At 35.5% G+C, this 16,648-nt stretch overlaps 1 protein-coding gene across 1 annotated transcript in view; it reads right to left on the bottom strand.

Annotated features, from left to right (window-relative positions):
* Positions 1 to 605: 605 nt before the first annotated feature.
* Positions 606 to 16,648, bottom strand: part of LOC306884600 (ribosomal protein S6 kinase alpha-2-like) — a 56,745-nt gene continuing 40,702 nt past the window's right edge. The window contains exons 11-21 of the mRNA XM_079440598.1: positions 16,357 to 16,421; positions 15,193 to 15,295; positions 14,690 to 14,820; positions 10,140 to 10,265; positions 9,849 to 9,938; positions 8,136 to 8,294; positions 7,426 to 7,587; positions 7,000 to 7,076; positions 5,614 to 5,731; positions 4,076 to 4,213; positions 606 to 2,467 (exon numbers count right to left, since the gene is read on the bottom strand). Of these exons, the coding sequence (XP_079296724.1) occupies positions 2,342 to 2,467; positions 4,076 to 4,213; positions 5,614 to 5,731; positions 7,000 to 7,076; positions 7,426 to 7,587; positions 8,136 to 8,294; positions 9,849 to 9,938; positions 10,140 to 10,265; positions 14,690 to 14,820; positions 15,193 to 15,295; positions 16,357 to 16,421 (1,295 nt within the window). The 3' untranslated portion in view covers positions 606 to 2,341. The remainder of the gene's footprint in view (positions 2,468 to 4,075; positions 4,214 to 5,613; positions 5,732 to 6,999; positions 7,077 to 7,425; positions 7,588 to 8,135; positions 8,295 to 9,848; positions 9,939 to 10,139; positions 10,266 to 14,689; positions 14,821 to 15,192; positions 15,296 to 16,356; positions 16,422 to 16,648) is intronic.

Raw genomic sequence — 16,648 nt, 5'->3', positions numbered from 1 at the left:
TCTTTGTAAACCCTAGAAATGGTTGTGCGTGAAAATCCCAGTAACTGAGCAGATTGTGAAATACTCAGACCGGCCCGTCTGGCACCAACAACCATGCCACGCTCAAAATTGCTTAAATCACCTTTCTTTCCCATTCTGACATTCAGTTTGGAGTTCAGGAGATTGTCTTGACCAGGACCACACCCCTAAATGCATTGAAGCAACTGCCATGTGATTGGTTGATTAGATAATTGCATTAATGAGAAATTGAACAGGTGTTCCTAATAATCCTTTAGGTGAGTGTAAAACTGCTAAATAAATCCACCTATCAGTACATTAAAAAATGGAGTACTTTTGTACTTTCACTCGAGTAAAATTGAAAAAGCATTACTTTTACTGGAGTAATATTTTATTATACGTATCTGTACTTTTACTCAAGTACTTGATCTGTGTACTTTGTCCACGAATGCAACTTATGACTGGTTTTGTGGTCCAGGGTCTCATTTAGGAATTAAATATAAATCCATTCGCTGTTATGAATATGTGAATGTACTTATTTATATCAATTCCAAGAACTGACATGGTCCACCATTCATTACCCCACATAATAATACTGAGACCAGTTTGATCACACTTTTATGTTGTTTATTTATAAATTGTTGGTGTACAAGCCAACACGGGGCATAAAAGTATCATTTATTTTCTAGCAAGGACAGATCGTAATGCTATTGCTGTTTGGTAGGTAGTCACTGTCTCTACACCTGATGTAAAGCATTAACTTAAGCTAGTAGAAGCAATGATGCACTATACCTGTTTCGGGGTATTGTTAAAACAGAAGGGCAAAAAAATCAGCATCAACAACAACGCAAATCTAAAGCTTTTCACGTTTAAAAAATAAGCCACACCAACAAAAGATAAAGTTTGGCTGAAGGTCCTCAAACAGCCCAGAATGTGTTTCTCTGCGTATCAGAGCTTCATTTGGAAAAGGTGTTTATCATATTCATACAAAAATACTGGACTGTCACTTTATCATACAAAATTAAGGTTATTTGCATCTGTACTGCTATCATTAATCCTTCAAAAAGCTGATACAAATTGTGTATGGCATGCAAACATCATTTCTGAATATCCTTAAGTAAGTTTCACAGAGCAGAGCGTGCTATGTGTGGAAAACACATTTCCTTATAGACTGTCATGAGCTAATGCATGTAACATTGGTAAACTTTTAACATAAACTAATTGAAGATTATGATGGACAAACATGTGTGTAATAGCAATGACCTCAGTACATAAATCATGTCTTGTGTTTTCAAGATTGTTGATCTAAAGACTTGACTTAATAATTTTTGGTAGTCTAGTTCAAACTGTATTTACACGTGCTTACATTTCCATGAAAGTGAAAATGCATGCGCATGTTTACAGTCTAAAGTTTTTATTTCTTTATCATCATTCAGTCAATCTAGTGCAAAAGTCTGGCACTTGTTTAGGTTTCATGTTTATGCATAAAGGTCACTTAAAAAATAAATCGATAAAAAAAGTAGCGGATACATCTTCGATAAACATCAATATTTAAATAATTAAACAGAAATATAAATAATCAGGCATATTAACAAAAAACATTTATAAATAAATAAATAAAACCAGTGTGGTGCAAATACGCAATATGAAAAAAAAATACACATTATAATTAAAAACAGCTGTTTTCTGTTGTCTCGACATTACATAAGACCACTAAAATCACCAAAAAGATCAACTAAAAAAGTAAAGCTGGGACAAAAACAACATGAAAGATGTTCCTTGTGCTTTCATTAGCATGTTAGAACCATTTGCTTGTCGTGAAAATGCATCCTGTACATGGCATGCATGTTCAAAAGATGCTCATAATGCTGGCACGTAGCTAAAGGTGCAGCACTGTCACCATGATAGACCAAAGCATCTTCTACATGGCTCTAATTGAAGTGTCTGCAGCAAGTAGTTGCAACTGTTATGAACGACTGGGTTTCCGACCGCCTGCACACAGTTTGGGAATGATCTTTGTTATGCACCGTTAAAACTCATGATGCTACACTCCTGAAGTCCACAGGGGTGGAGCGCACACACAAAACCACACATGCTCTGAAAGATCTGCTTTTGAGCCCCGGCAGCTGTGATGTTTGCATCTGGCCCTCATCAATCTCTTGCCATCAGCAGAGACACTTGGCAGATCGTTTGTCGCTCTTTGGAGATTGCTCTGACACTCTGTGGTCAATCCATTTTTTCCACTCTGCTCTGGATGCTTCGGCAGTCGTCTGGTGCCTTGTCCGAAGCCGGTGCGCTCTGACATTTCTTAAAGCTGCAGAAGCTCATGTGTCTGGCTGGAGTGCTATAAACGAGTGGATGTGAGTCTTTTCATGCCTCTTCTCTGTGCCAGACAGGAAGAAAGCACTGGCTCCAGTTTTGGGGCCTGAGGTGATCGATTCAAAGCTGAGTATGTGGCAGCCATCGCCCCCTAAGAAATAATGTCATAGGTTGAATTAACATATCATAAATTATACACTGACAAAGTACAAATAGTAATCTGTGATCATTTAAAGTGACAGTGAAAAATGGCAATACTTGGTAAGATTTTCTTTTAAAGAAAATAAAGTGCCCCTCTTATGGATTTTTCCGTGAAATGTGAAACACAGCTCTAAGTGAGTGAAAACATCCTGCAAAGTTTTAAATCTGAAAGTGCACCGTGTATAAATTTATTGTCTCTCAAAAGAAAGAGTCGTTTCATGTTGAAACATTAGCATAGAACGCTGTACACAAAGCAGCACTGCACTCACAAGCGCTGCTTTATCAGGCATTACAGCCATGATGAAATGAAAATGAGACCAATCGGACCAGTCAATGAATCGTTGAGCGTTTGGGAGTTGTTGAGCAAGCAAGGTAAAAAAAAGAAGCATATTATAAGACAATGATAGTGTTTTTTGATCTTGCATGCATGTCAAACTGTTGTTGGGGACTCCCAAAACCAAAATATGAACCTTTCATTACCCATAATCAGGGGCGCAGATGGGATTTTTTAACTGGGGGGGACCAAGCTGTCAGTACAAGACACGCCCCCTTACTGCTGATTGGCTACACGTGTTTTGGGACTCGGTCAGACACAAAAGCGTTTTTCAAAAATGCCTTAGTGCATGTGGCCTGGCCGCCACTACTTAGGCTAATGTACATAGCGGAAACCCTCATTTATCCTCCGTATACTGATGTTGCCTTTCGTAGAGACAGTGAGGGGGACGGATCAGGTCACTATGAATCTGGGGGGGTCATGCCCCCCCCTCCCTAGTGCCATCTGCGCGCCTGCCCATAATAGGGGCACTTTAAAACTTTTATTCAGCAATGGTGTATAAAATGAATCAAAAGTGACAGTAAACACTTTTTTTTACATTGTTACAAAAGATTACTATTACAAATAAATTGTTTATGTTGATGATTTAAGCTTTTTATTCATTAAAGAATCCTTAGAAAAAAGTATCACGGAAAAATGAAGCAGCACAACATTGATAATAATGAGAATTGTATTTAATTAATATTCAATGCTATTAAATGATTCTGAATAATTATGTTATACTGATGCCTGAAATAATGACGGTTGAATATTTAGCTGTGCATCACAGGAATAAATTACATTTTAAAATATATTCAAATAGAAAATACTTGTTTTCATTTTTAATATTTTAATATTCACAGTTTTTCACTGTATGTTGATTAAATAAAAGGCAGCCTTAGTGAGCATTAAAAATGTCTTTTGAAAACATCACAGTGTTTGTGAATGGTACTGTAATAAATAAATGAACAAAATAAAAATAGTTGATTTATCCTCTATATTCCTCCTCTACATAGTTAGCCTATTTGCTTTGTTAATACAAAGTGGCAAATGTTCCATTTTATTTTTGTAGCATATAGTTATGACTCCAGAATTCACTTAAGAGGACTAAAAATGATAATCTGTAAAGCGGATCAGGTGCAGTTTTACAGGTAAACATGAGGTGGCGATATTGCACTTTGATAGTGGAGCGTGGATCTGGCTACAGCTCAAACACAGCAGCAGGTGGGATAACAGGAGCAGTACCTTCACCAGCTGCACATCCTGTCTGATCAGCTGGCTCTGAGATAACTGATCGCGGTTCACTATCCAGGGATGTCTGAGAACAAGAGGTGCCGTCAGCCGCTGATGAGGGTCCACATGCAGCATTTTAGTTACAATGTCCTGTTCCAAGATGATAAAAAAGACATATTTTGAAGCTGAAATCATGTAGAACCTAATAAAGATGATTTAGAGAATGAAGCGTCTTCACAGCTGATGGTAAAGACTGAATGCACAGTATTTCTAGGGCTGGGCGAAGAGTGTGTTATCAGACTAGTTTTGCAAACCTTCCTTCTCTCAATACGCGGTCGATGAGTTAATTTGAATCAAATAAAAAAATTCAAAAATATTTGTGTCACCACTCAAAAATAATCATGGCTGTCTCTGCATGGCTTTTATTGCCTAAATAATGATCTACACTGCTGTCTATTACTGTGAACTGTAATATTGATATACACTACAGGTCAATTTTTTTTTTTTTTTTATAATTTCAAAAAAAGTATTTTATGCTCAAAATAAATACATACACTTTGGAAACACCCCTGGCAAAAAGTGTGGTTTTGGACGATATCAGCATAAATCCTTATCCTTTTTTGGTGCAAATACATTAAAGTAACTTGACATTATCATTGAAGACCTGCAAAGAAACATAATAATGGCAATATACTGTATACACATGTCAAAATCAGACATGCCCCTTTGCATGCCCCTTTTTTTCTATGTATAAACTGTTTATGTAATAAAATATGTTTTCGTAGTTTGTGTTGTCCCTTATCAGTGCAAAATTATCACAAATTAAAAAGGATTCATGCCAATATTGTCCAAAACCCCACTTTTCTAGGGCATTTCCAAACTTTTGGAGGGCAGTGTAAATAAAAGAATCAACAGTAGCAGTAAACACAGTTATATAAAGTACTGTTTTCAAAGTAAATATGTTTTCAAATGTAATTTATTCCTGTGATGGCAAACTTGAACTGTCAGCATCATTACTCCAGTCTTCAATGTCACGTGAAACTTCAGAAATCATTAATATAATGATCAAATATGATGATCTGGTGCTCAATTATTGCTCAGGAATAAATTACATTTTAAAATATATTCATTTAATGTAATTGTTTTCAAAATATTACTGTTTTTACTGTATCTTCGGTCAAATAAATGCAGTGTAAAAGACTTCTTTCAAGAAAAAAAAACAGTTTTTATTTATGTAATTAAGTAGAATTGTAATTATTTCAAGAGTTTGACCGGTAGTGTAAATAAATATAAAACTGAAAAGGATAAAACTTTTTTTTTTTTTTTTTTTACATTTATTTAGTAAAAGTAAATGTGGAAAACATGCCTTTATTATTTATATGAACTCATTTTGACTTTATTAATTGAATTAAACGGCAAAAAGATGTTAACAACCATATTGAACATTGTAAAAAGTCAGAAAAATATTGAGAAAAAAAAACTTTTGGTTTATGGTCTATATACAGTATTGGTCAGACCTAATCCCAACATGCAAAAATCAGGAAGCTGACCTTGGCTGCGTCAGACACCGTGTCCCAGTTGCCTCCTGACAGGGCAAATTTCCCACTGCCAATGCGAGCCAAGATCTCTTCTGGTGTGTCGTCAGGGCCGTTAGCGAAGGGCGTGAAACTGTGGGACAGAACGAGTGCTGAGTGTGTGAAAGAACTTGTGAATGTGCTCTTACAGACAAAGGGTGAGATGAGAAAGAAAAGAGTGGCTTTTATTTTTATAATACCCCATTTCCACTGTGTTATTTTTAGCGTACACATATGGCTAGGTCAGAAGAGTGAGATGATTTTTTTTTTTTTCAAATCTTCTGATTACACACAGGTTTAAAGCTCAATCCATAGTCAGGAACATTAAATTGAGAGAGCTGCTTGGCTTCTGATAGCTCTGGTATTGTGTTCAGTACAATTACTCTGACTTGACCCGGCTTACCTAGTAATCCCCTCCACCCCACTCTAGAAATCAGCCCCTCATCCGGGTAATGGGAGAAAGGATGTGCTACATAGAGTTTTGATTTGCTTGTTTTGACAGGTCGATCAAAATGTCATAGAAAATTGAGACAGGGCTCTTGGGTCATGTGGGCAGATTGATGGCAGAAACAATGTTAGCATACCTAGATGAATACTGTCAGTTCATTTAAAGCAACAAATAGAATCAGTTCATACTGAGATTAAGAAAAAAAAAAATCTTTTATGCAACCGATTGCTTATTTTGTTTAGCTAGGGCTACTTTCTGCTGCTTTTTAAAGTGAGATTTGAACAATATTACTATAGTAACTACCAGGTTTGGACACAGATACCTATTTTTAATTTGATTAACTAATAATTTCTGCAGTGTTGACCTCGTCTTTTTTAGATTTGCTCATACAGAAGTGGTGCATTCTGGGATGCATTTTAAACCGTAAGGAGTTCACATGTATCCTGGACACTTGTGTCTGCTTTTCCTTCATTATTTCAGCCATTTAACTGTCTTTATTATAATTACTGTATAGTATGGTAAAAAAAAAAGTAAATAGAATTCATAACTGCCTACAAAACTATTTTGTTTAAACTAATTAGATCTGAAGATTTTTTTTAATATTTTAACTTTTCTATTTTTAAAATGGTATTTATTTTATTTATTGATGGCAAAGCTGAATTTTCAATAGCTATTACTCCAGTCTTCAATGTCACGTGATCCTTCAGAAATCATTCTTATATGCTGAAATTTAAAGAACGAAAATAAATGAAGTCTTTATGGTCTCTTTTGTTAAATTTAAAGTATTGTATAGCTGTATTATATATCTTTTTTTTAATAAATCAATAAAAAAAATACATAAATCCAACTGATCCCAAACTTTTGAATGGTAGTGTATATGTAATATATAACATATATCCTGTTAAGACTCTTACCCTGCCAGCATGGTGTACAGTAAGATTCCCAGGCTCCAGATATCGCAGGCGGCATCATACCCCTGTTTCTTCAGGACCTGTATGAATCACAGGTTTGTTGTGAACATATATTATTAAACACTTAGTTTTAACCCTTAGTTCTAATTCTGATTGGATGAGTTGCATTTAAAGATATAAACTTTTGATTTTAGCACAGGGTCGTGCCTAAAAAAAACACTGAATCCTGTTGTAGACTCACTGCAGTTTCTGTCAATCAAGCAATATAGTTTGGTCATCTTTAAGTAGACTTTTAAACAGCAGTCATTTTTTAAGAGCAATTGTTATTTTAAATAATTTTACATTTGTATGACGTTTCACAAACATTAAAAAAAATTCCAGAGATGAATAAATCATAACACTAAACAGAAAAAATGTATCTAAAAGTACCTCAGGGGCCACAAAGTTTGCAGTGTAGCACGGTGTCATGAGCAGACCATTTTCAGCCCTTAACTGTTTGGCAAACCCAAAATCACATATTCTGATGGACTCTGGGTCGCCTATTTCATCGACATACAGGATGTTACTGGGCTTCAAGTCTCGATGCACAACCTGGACACAGATGAAGAAACAATGATGTAGTAGTACACTCCACAAAGTGACCAAAATCTGTGACATTTGCTGTATTAGAACTCCTATGGCACATTTGTTACCCTGGACCAAGTCGCTGGGGTATATTTGTAGCAATAGACAAAAATACATTTGCATGGGTCAAAATGATAGATTTTTCTTTTATGCCAAAAATCATTAGGATATTAAAGATCATGTTCCTTGAAGATATTTTGTAAATTTCTTACTGTAAATATATTAAAACTTAATATGCATTGCTAAGAACTTCATTTGAACAACTTTAAAGGTGATTTTCTCAATATTTAGATTTTTTTTGCACCCTCAGATTACAGATTTTCAAATAGTTGCATCTCATCCAAATATTGCCCTATCATAACAATGGAAAGCTTATTTATTCCGCTTTCAGATGATGTATAAATCTCAATTTCCAAATATTGACCCTTATGACTGGTTTTGTGGTCCATGGTCAAATTTATCTTCAGTAGCCAGTAAGTATTTAGCGTCCCCACTGTGAACACATGCAAACTGACCCCCTGTGAATGCAGATACTCCACAGTCTTGGTGATGGTGCAGAGCACAGCTGAGGCCTCGCGCTCTGAGAAGCACTTCTGCCTCAGGATCCGGTCCAGCAGCTCTCCTCCTCTCATCAGCTCCATCACCAGATAAACAAACTTGCCGTCGTCATAAACCTGCAGCACACAGAACAGCACAGCTCACTCTCTCCACCACACTGCAGTGATGCAGCTTTCAATCACAGACATCAGCAGACCAGAGGGAGCCCACGAGGCCTCACGCAACCAGAAGACTACTTGTGAAACTGGATCAACGGTAATGCAGGTTAACATGGTAAGACAGCTGAGATAAAGACATTAAACATTCTGTTAGTAGGCTGGAGTGTTTGGTAAAATTCTGAATTCTGAGCTCCTTTTTTCGAGGACTACAACACACAGGAAGTTAAACTGGAATGACAGGAAGGGAATTTGAGGAATTCCAGCACACAACAGAAAGTTTATCAGCTTACCCAAAGGGGTATATAGGTGACTTTGTTTCTTCAGTAGAACACAAACAAAGATTTTTAACTCAAAAAATCAGTCTGTCAGTCATATAATGGCAGTCAATGGGACTCACGGATTTGAGAGTCAAAAAAACATACACAGACAAAACCAAATTAAACCCTGCGGCTTGTGACGATACACTGAGGTCTTAAGGACAATTGGACATAGCAGTGGAACAGAGCTAAAAATGATATAAATACTGTTTAGTTTCTTGTACAGACCGATTGTTTCATGTCTTAAGACCTCAATGTATCGTCACGAGCCGCAGGGTTTAATTTGGTTTTGTCTGTGTATGTTTTTTTGACTCTCAAATCCGTGAGTCCCATTGACTGCCATTATATGACTGACTGACTGCAACGGTTTGAGTTAAAAATCTTAATTTGTGTTCTACTGAAGAAACAAAGTCACCTACATCTTGGATGCCCTGGGGGTAAGCAGATAAACATCAAATTTTCATTTTTGGGTGAACTATCCCTTTAAAGCAAGAAAAAATATCTGCCAATGGGGCAAGAGAAATAATCTTGTTTTCCCTTTGTTAATTGATTTCTTTTTCTTGTTTAAGCAAAAACTAACAAAATATTGACAACATATTGATTTTGCTTCTGAAGTAAATTCACCTATGTTTAGATATTTGTACTAGAGACCTAGTCAAAAAATACTAAGAAAGAAAGTAATTTTAATTTGGACTAATTATGTCTATTTAAAGCTTTTCTACTTACTTATTTTTTGATTAGTCATTTTTCCTAACTAAGTTTTGTCCAATCTAATCACACCAAATTCAGGCTTAACTTCATCAAAATGAATACTAACATCTTCTGACGATAATGTATTTAGCAAATTAGAGCATTCTAGGAAATTGTCTCTTACTATAGTTCATAAAATTTAAGTTAGTAGTTATTAATTTAATAAACATATGTATGGGCAAAATAAAATTGTCTAATTGAAAACTACACTTCATGAAATTGTAAATAGGAAACCTTTATTAACTAATTTAACATAGTTGTATCTTCAAGATAAAATAGTTATTTTCAGCCTATTGTGAAATAGTTCAAATCCATGAGTACAGTTTTGAAACTCCCGATCACAAAATCATGGGCACAGATTACATTTTCAAAAATACTCATTTGCATGGCCTAGTAAGGGGTTTCCATTAAACTAAAGTAGCATTTCTTTCAAAGTGCGACTCACATCTTTCAGAGTAATGATGTTTGGGTGCTGGCCGTATCTCAGAAGAATCTCGATCTCTTCAGACGGGTCCTTCTTGGCTCGGTCAATAATCTGAAATGAAGTGGGCTGGTCACAGCGGTGTCTGATAAAGCATCGACTGACACTGAGTGATGCTGTCCTCTACGGCAATTCATCAAAATGCTCATATGAAACCGCCAGTACCTCTGCTGTTCACTAAATAACACTGTGCTTTGTCACACAAAGAGCATTTGATGGAAGCCAGTGCTTTCAAAGATTAGATTTCATACGTACTTTGACAGCATACTCCACACTGGTGATTCTGTGGACACAACGTTTGCAGACCGAATACGCTCCAATGCCGATATCCTCCTTCAACTCATAGCCGTCAGTGAAAAGAATGTTGTTGCCATGAAGTTGCTGCAATAAAAAAAAAACATGCATGAATATACTTATTATTTATTTGATATTATGGGTGGTAAATGACAACATTACTTCAACTATGGACATATTCCACTAACTTTCCATTAACAGTCTTCATTTTGAACAGTTGTATCATTTATGGTAATCTAATACATTTTGAATTGTGGTTTCAGTGTCTACTGTAGAAGAAGATTTAACCTCAAGCATCTTACAGCACACTCACTGCCCTGACTGTCCTCCAGGAGTAACCTGAGGTTAAGTGTCTTGTTCAAGGGCACAATGATGATAATTCACATCTCCCTCAGGGGTTTGACCATACGACCTTTCACTTACCAGCCCACATCTTTCACCCTGTATACCTGAAAATGACTGAAAATTTCACCATCTGGTGTTCTTTAACAAATAATTTCTTTAACAGCTTATTTTTCAAAAAACCTTGACCTTGTTGAATGTTCAGTATTGCATCATTGTAACATTTGCATAATGAACTGTGTTTGGTCCATTCTTTCTTGCATCTATTTAATGGTGAATATCACCTTCACACTGCGATCACATGTTAGGTGTTGTACTCATGCATAGCTGACAAACAACAAGACTTGACAACGACAAGGTGACTCTGACGTCGCATTTGATTTATACAGAACCATGCACCATTAAGCTCACGGATCTCTGCTTGTTTTTTATTACATGCATAATAAATTGTGAAATAATTGCATAAAAATGACTGAAATTTAGTGCTGCAAAGATAGTATACATCGACAAGATAATCAACTTTCTTACCTGAGCTGATCAGTGCTCTAACAGCACTCAATTTAAATGAGCCAATAACTTAAATGGCCAATCAAATCAAATGTTTACAGCAGCCAAGCACAAATTTCAACGTGATGCTTCAGTTTTAACAGTCAAAAAGCGAAATGTCAAATGTAAGTAGCTAACATTTAATATTTGACAACTATGTTTTGATAAAAATGTTAAACAAAAAGTAATATCCAGTTATGCAAACCTCTTAAAGGGAACCATTTTCAGGCATAAGATTAAGATTTTTTTATTTTTCTGCATAGAGTTATTTATTTATTTTAGCATTATAACTTGGTTAAAATTTCCAAATATCCTTTCAGTAAATTCACTTATCATCTTAAGACCTATACTAGAACATGGTCAGACGTGTGTCTTTTAATCTTTTAGCCTATAAATATATATATATATATATATATATATATATATATATATATATATATATATATATATATATATATATATATATATATATATATATATATATATATATATATATATACACACACACATTATATTGCCAAATGTATTGGGTCACCCCCTTCTAATGACATGTTTGACTACTTTAGTCATTTCTATGAACAAATCTTAAGCATATAATGATATTTTAGGGAATTGTGTGCTTCTAATTTTATAGCAACAGTTTGGACAGGACCCTTTTCTATTCTAACATGACAGTGTCTCTGTGTATAAGACACGGTTCAAAAAGACATGATTGATTGAGTCGGTGTGGAAGAACTTGACTGGTCTGCAGAAAGACAAGTCCTGATCCCAGCTGAACTCCTCTGGTGTGACTTTAAATGCAGACCTTGAGCCAAAAACTCATCACCAAACACCAATGACATAAGGGTACTGTCATTTTAGACACGTCCAAAACTGTTGCAACAGAGATGGAAATACAATTTTTAAATACATGAATTATGTTTCCATCTTTGTTGCCACAGTTTTGTTGCCTTTTTCTGTTCTAAAGAAGGGGTCCCAACACTTTTGTCCTTATAGTGTCTATACAAGTCATTGGTGTTTGGTGATCCAATACTTTTGGCAATATAGTGTATATATGAGGCAAATGTCATAGTTAATGGTTTGTTAACTGCAAGAACTGGACCTTAAAACAAAGTGTGCAAATAGGTCAAGTGCATTACTTAACAATAAATTCTAGTTCTTTAACTATTTTTCAATACTTGTTTCCTCTAATTTTCTTAATTGCCTCTTTTGACAATAAGTCAATCTGTTCCTTTGTCACTGTAAACCCAAATGCTATTTTTATATAAAGGTTTTCATTACTGTGTGTTGACGTTTTTCCCCAAATCTTTTCACAAGAGACAAAAATGAAATATACTGGTTTAAAGCTATTGTAATACAAATTTTGCACCTTCCAGACATCTTAAAATGCGCACATATAGATCAACGGAATCTTTTTTTTTTTTTTTTCTGGGGACAGGGGCTTATGTGCAGCAAGTGCAATTTTTATACCTCACAGTACTTCTAAAACCCCCTGTACTGCCATGCATAAAACCAAAACCTAATACCTAAATTTCCCTTAAACTTTACCACCATTCTTTTGCTGCCTTGCAGCCAGCTTTTTTCTTTCAGGAAATACAAATCTAGTCTTCAGTGCTTTGTAACAGTGCATGGAGATACATTTACCATCAGTTAAAAGTGAAACAGACATATACGTCAAAGATACAAGTAACCGACAGCATCTTCAGGTAATTGAAACGCCTCCCGAAAACAAAAGCAATTCACGACACAGGTTTAGAAATTCTCCACAAATAGCTGCACTCATGCATGTTCATGAGCGCTATCAGAGTAAGTTAATATCGTATGCTCGGCAGATGCCACATCAGATCAGAATGATCTAGACAACGGCACCGCAGAGCAGATATCCGCTCGTGTGCCACTGCATCCCTGCCAATCAATACGTCTCATTCCAGTCACTGCCACCTCAGAGCAGACACTTCAATAAAGCAGATCTTCAGGTATGAACCATCTGGCAGAATAAGTTCAGCTTATGTAACACAGGGCTCTTTTTTTCCTTCTCTTTCTTCTTGTTTTGTGCTGTGCAACGCAGCAGTGCTTCCCAGAGGAATCTGTCTGAATTAGCCAGACCAAGGTTAAACGGATACATAAAACAACTTTGGCTTGGCTGACTGCAATATTTCTTATATGTCAGCAACTAGCCCTCAATGTAGCAAAGCATGCATAAGGGAAATATTGCTTCTTTTTCCTCACTCACTTTTATCTTGCATCACGAAAGAAAATAAATTTGTACATTTTCTGAAGAAATGGAAGGTGATGTTTGCTAGTGCAAAATTTGCTGCATTGATGATTAGGTGATGTGGGTGGTTTCTATGGTACTTTTATGCAGTTGCTAAGGTATTTTGAGTGTTTTTTTAGCATTTTACTATGCCATATTTAGAGTTGATTTTAGCATGTTGCTACATGGTTAATGGTTAAAGTATTATTAATGGCTTTTATTTGGTATATACACTCAATATTTTGAGTGGCTTTTAGCACACCGCTATGCAGTTGCTAAGTATTCTGAGTGATTTTTAACATTTCACTATGCATTTGTGGTATTTCGAGTTGATTTTAGCAAGTTGCTAAAGTACATGTGCTACGGTTTTTTAAGTGTTTTTTGCATGTTGCCTTGTGGTTGATAATTTATTTTGAATGGCTTTTAGAAGCTTTAGGTTTGCTAAGGTGCTTTTAGCATGTTGGTCTGCAGTTATTGAGATATTGTGAGTGATTTGTTTGTATTTTACTATACATTTTGCTGTATATGTGTAGATTTTAGCATGTTGCTTCAAATGCTAAAGTATTTTAAGTGTTTTTACATGCTGCTGAAGTATTTTGAATGGCTTTTAGTAGTTATATGTTTGGTAAGGTATTCTGAGTGTTTTTTAGCATGTCGCTATGTAGTTTGAAGGTATGTGACCCTGGACCGCAATAGCCAAAAATACATTGCATGGGTCAAAATTATTGATTTTTCTTTTATGCCAAAAATCATTAGGATATTAAGTAAAGAAAACTTAATTTTTGATTAGTAATATGCATTGCTAAGAACTTCATTTGGACAATTTTATCAATATTTTGATTTTTTGCACCCTCAGATTCCAGATTTTCAAATAGTTGTATCTCGGCCAAATATTGTCCTATCCTAACAAACCATACATTGATAGAACGCTTATTTATTCAGATTTAATGTATAAATTTCAATTTTGAAAATTTGACCCTTATGACTGGTTTTGTGGTCCAGGGTCACATATTTCAGTGACTTTTAACATTTCGCTATGTGGTTGCGGTATTTTGAGTTGATTTAACATGTCTCTAAATGCGCTAAGGTATTTTAAGTTTTTTATTATTATTTGCATGTCACTATGACGTTTTAAGTGTTTGTTTTTTTATTTTTTACTGGTCGCTAATACATTAGCATTCAGAATTGTTCATTTTATTTTGAATGGCTTTTATTTGTTATACATTTGTTAAGGTATTTTGAGTGGCTTTTAGCATGTTTCTTTTCAGTTGGAAGATATTTTGAGTTGATTTTAGCACGTCACTGTGCAGTTGTGGATGGGATGGTTGCCAGCATGCAACACTATACAAGTTCTCAGAGTCCTGCTCACCTGTACAATGGGGTTTACAGAGGTTTGCTTGATCTCAGCCAGTGGCTGTTCTTGATCCAGGTTAGAGGCCACAAAGCTGAAGCCGCGGAAGAGCTGGTGTGCGTTAGCGCTGGGTGGAACACCGGGAGAGTCTGCAGACACACACAGATACAAACATATTTAGAAAGGCAACAAGGACACAGTCTCTCTATGAATGGAAACACACAATTGATCCAATCTGAGCAGTATGAATTGACTGGGTGCACTATGCGGCAGGACCTGAGGGCTCTTGGTAAACAGGTTCTGCTGCTGCAGTTCACTCTAATTTGTTTTTGCACTCTCGCTGTGCTTGCTGGGCACAGACTGTTATGTAAGAACAGTTTCCAGCTTGCTGTCTATCACATTGTCTATGCCGCTTGAAAGCAAACACCTACAATGATTCTTCCAGCCATAATTTAATTAAAATAGCATATGAGTGTTACGTGAATTAGGCCTATCTGAAAATCAACTGCAATTTGCGTCACCTGTCGGTGTGCGGGATGTAAACTCAGGATCAAAGTGGAATGTGTCCTCTGGTCGGCCCACTGCTGGTTTGAAGGGAGGCTTGATTTCTCGTCTGTACAATTTCTGTTGACCAAAAATACATCATTTAAGACACATACACCAATGTTAGAGGTTATACATGTTACAGAAAAAAATGGATCAAGGCATAATGGAGCTTCCTGTAAATTTTGAGTAGTAATTTAATAGAACATTAAAAATCAAAAGCTATGTGAACTAAGTGTTGGATTAGTCAAAAGTAAATAAATATAGCATTTATGTTTATGTCTGAATATTAAAATATTACTTTAATGGTTGATCATTCAAAATAATAATAAAAAAAATAAAGGTTTAAAAGGTACACAGTATTTTTTTAAATAATTTCTAGTATTTTAAGTATTTTAAATGTGAAAATCATGTGAATGATTTTGAAAATCACTATGAATACAAATGAACAGTGTTGGGGGTAATGCATTACAAGTAATGATAATTATGTAATCAGATTACTTTTTCAAGTAACTTTCAAAGTAGTGCATTTCTTATTAAAAAACAAATAAGCAAGCCCAGGTCAGGTGACAAAATGTAATGCTAAACTATCGTAATGCAGTACTTTCCATAAAATGTAACTAAGTAACACAATTACGTTTTTATGGAGTAACACAGTATTGTAATGTATTACTTTAAAAAGTAACTTTCCCCAACAATGCAAATTAACTGTTTTTATTTCTGACATGATGGACAAACATTACTTTATTCAAACTTCTTAAAGTGCTGGAGTGATGTGCAATGACTGTTGGGTAAATTTCCCTCTGAAACATCCTGTGAAGAGATGTTTCCTTAATCCCAATGCTGTTCATAGCTCCCTTCAAACTGAGAATTTACTGTATGGTCTCTATGTATTGGAATCTCACTTAAGATACCCAGTGAGGTCCACTTCGCATGGCATTTATGCTTTAAAAATTGTTAGCAGAATTCAATAATTTAGGATTTATTACTAGAAACCTGTTTAAAATGCACTATGCAGAAAACAGTATGCTACGAATAAGGCCCCAGTCACAATATTACACACGATTTACCAGCCTGCATATTCAAGACTGATTAACATTACAAAATATCACATAGTATTATGTACAAGGTTTGGAACTCACATTCCAGTCTATTCTTGCAAAAAATATATGTCGCTTGATTTCTTCCACTCCATCAGGTCCTGCACCTGCAAAACATCCAGAAACATTCAGTCAGATAACAGGTTGTACAGGCATTTTTTTTATATTCTGGATGGGATAAAATGCCTCATAAAACAAAACTCTTCTAAAACCCATCTGTCACAAAAAAAACTATTTAAAGGATAAGATTCCCATCAGTCTGTCTTTGAGTCAGACAAATGTTGAAAGCACTCTGCTAAAATCCTCTACAGCTCTGTGTCCCACTTGCTTTAGC

Source organism: Barbus barbus (genome assembly GCF_936440315.1).
Source record: "Barbus barbus genome assembly, chromosome: 18".
Taxonomy (NCBI): Eukaryota; Metazoa; Chordata; class Actinopteri; order Cypriniformes; family Cyprinidae; genus Barbus; species Barbus barbus.
The sequence above is the reverse complement of the archived record's forward strand: the minus strand, read 5'-3'. Positions and strand labels throughout refer to the sequence as shown.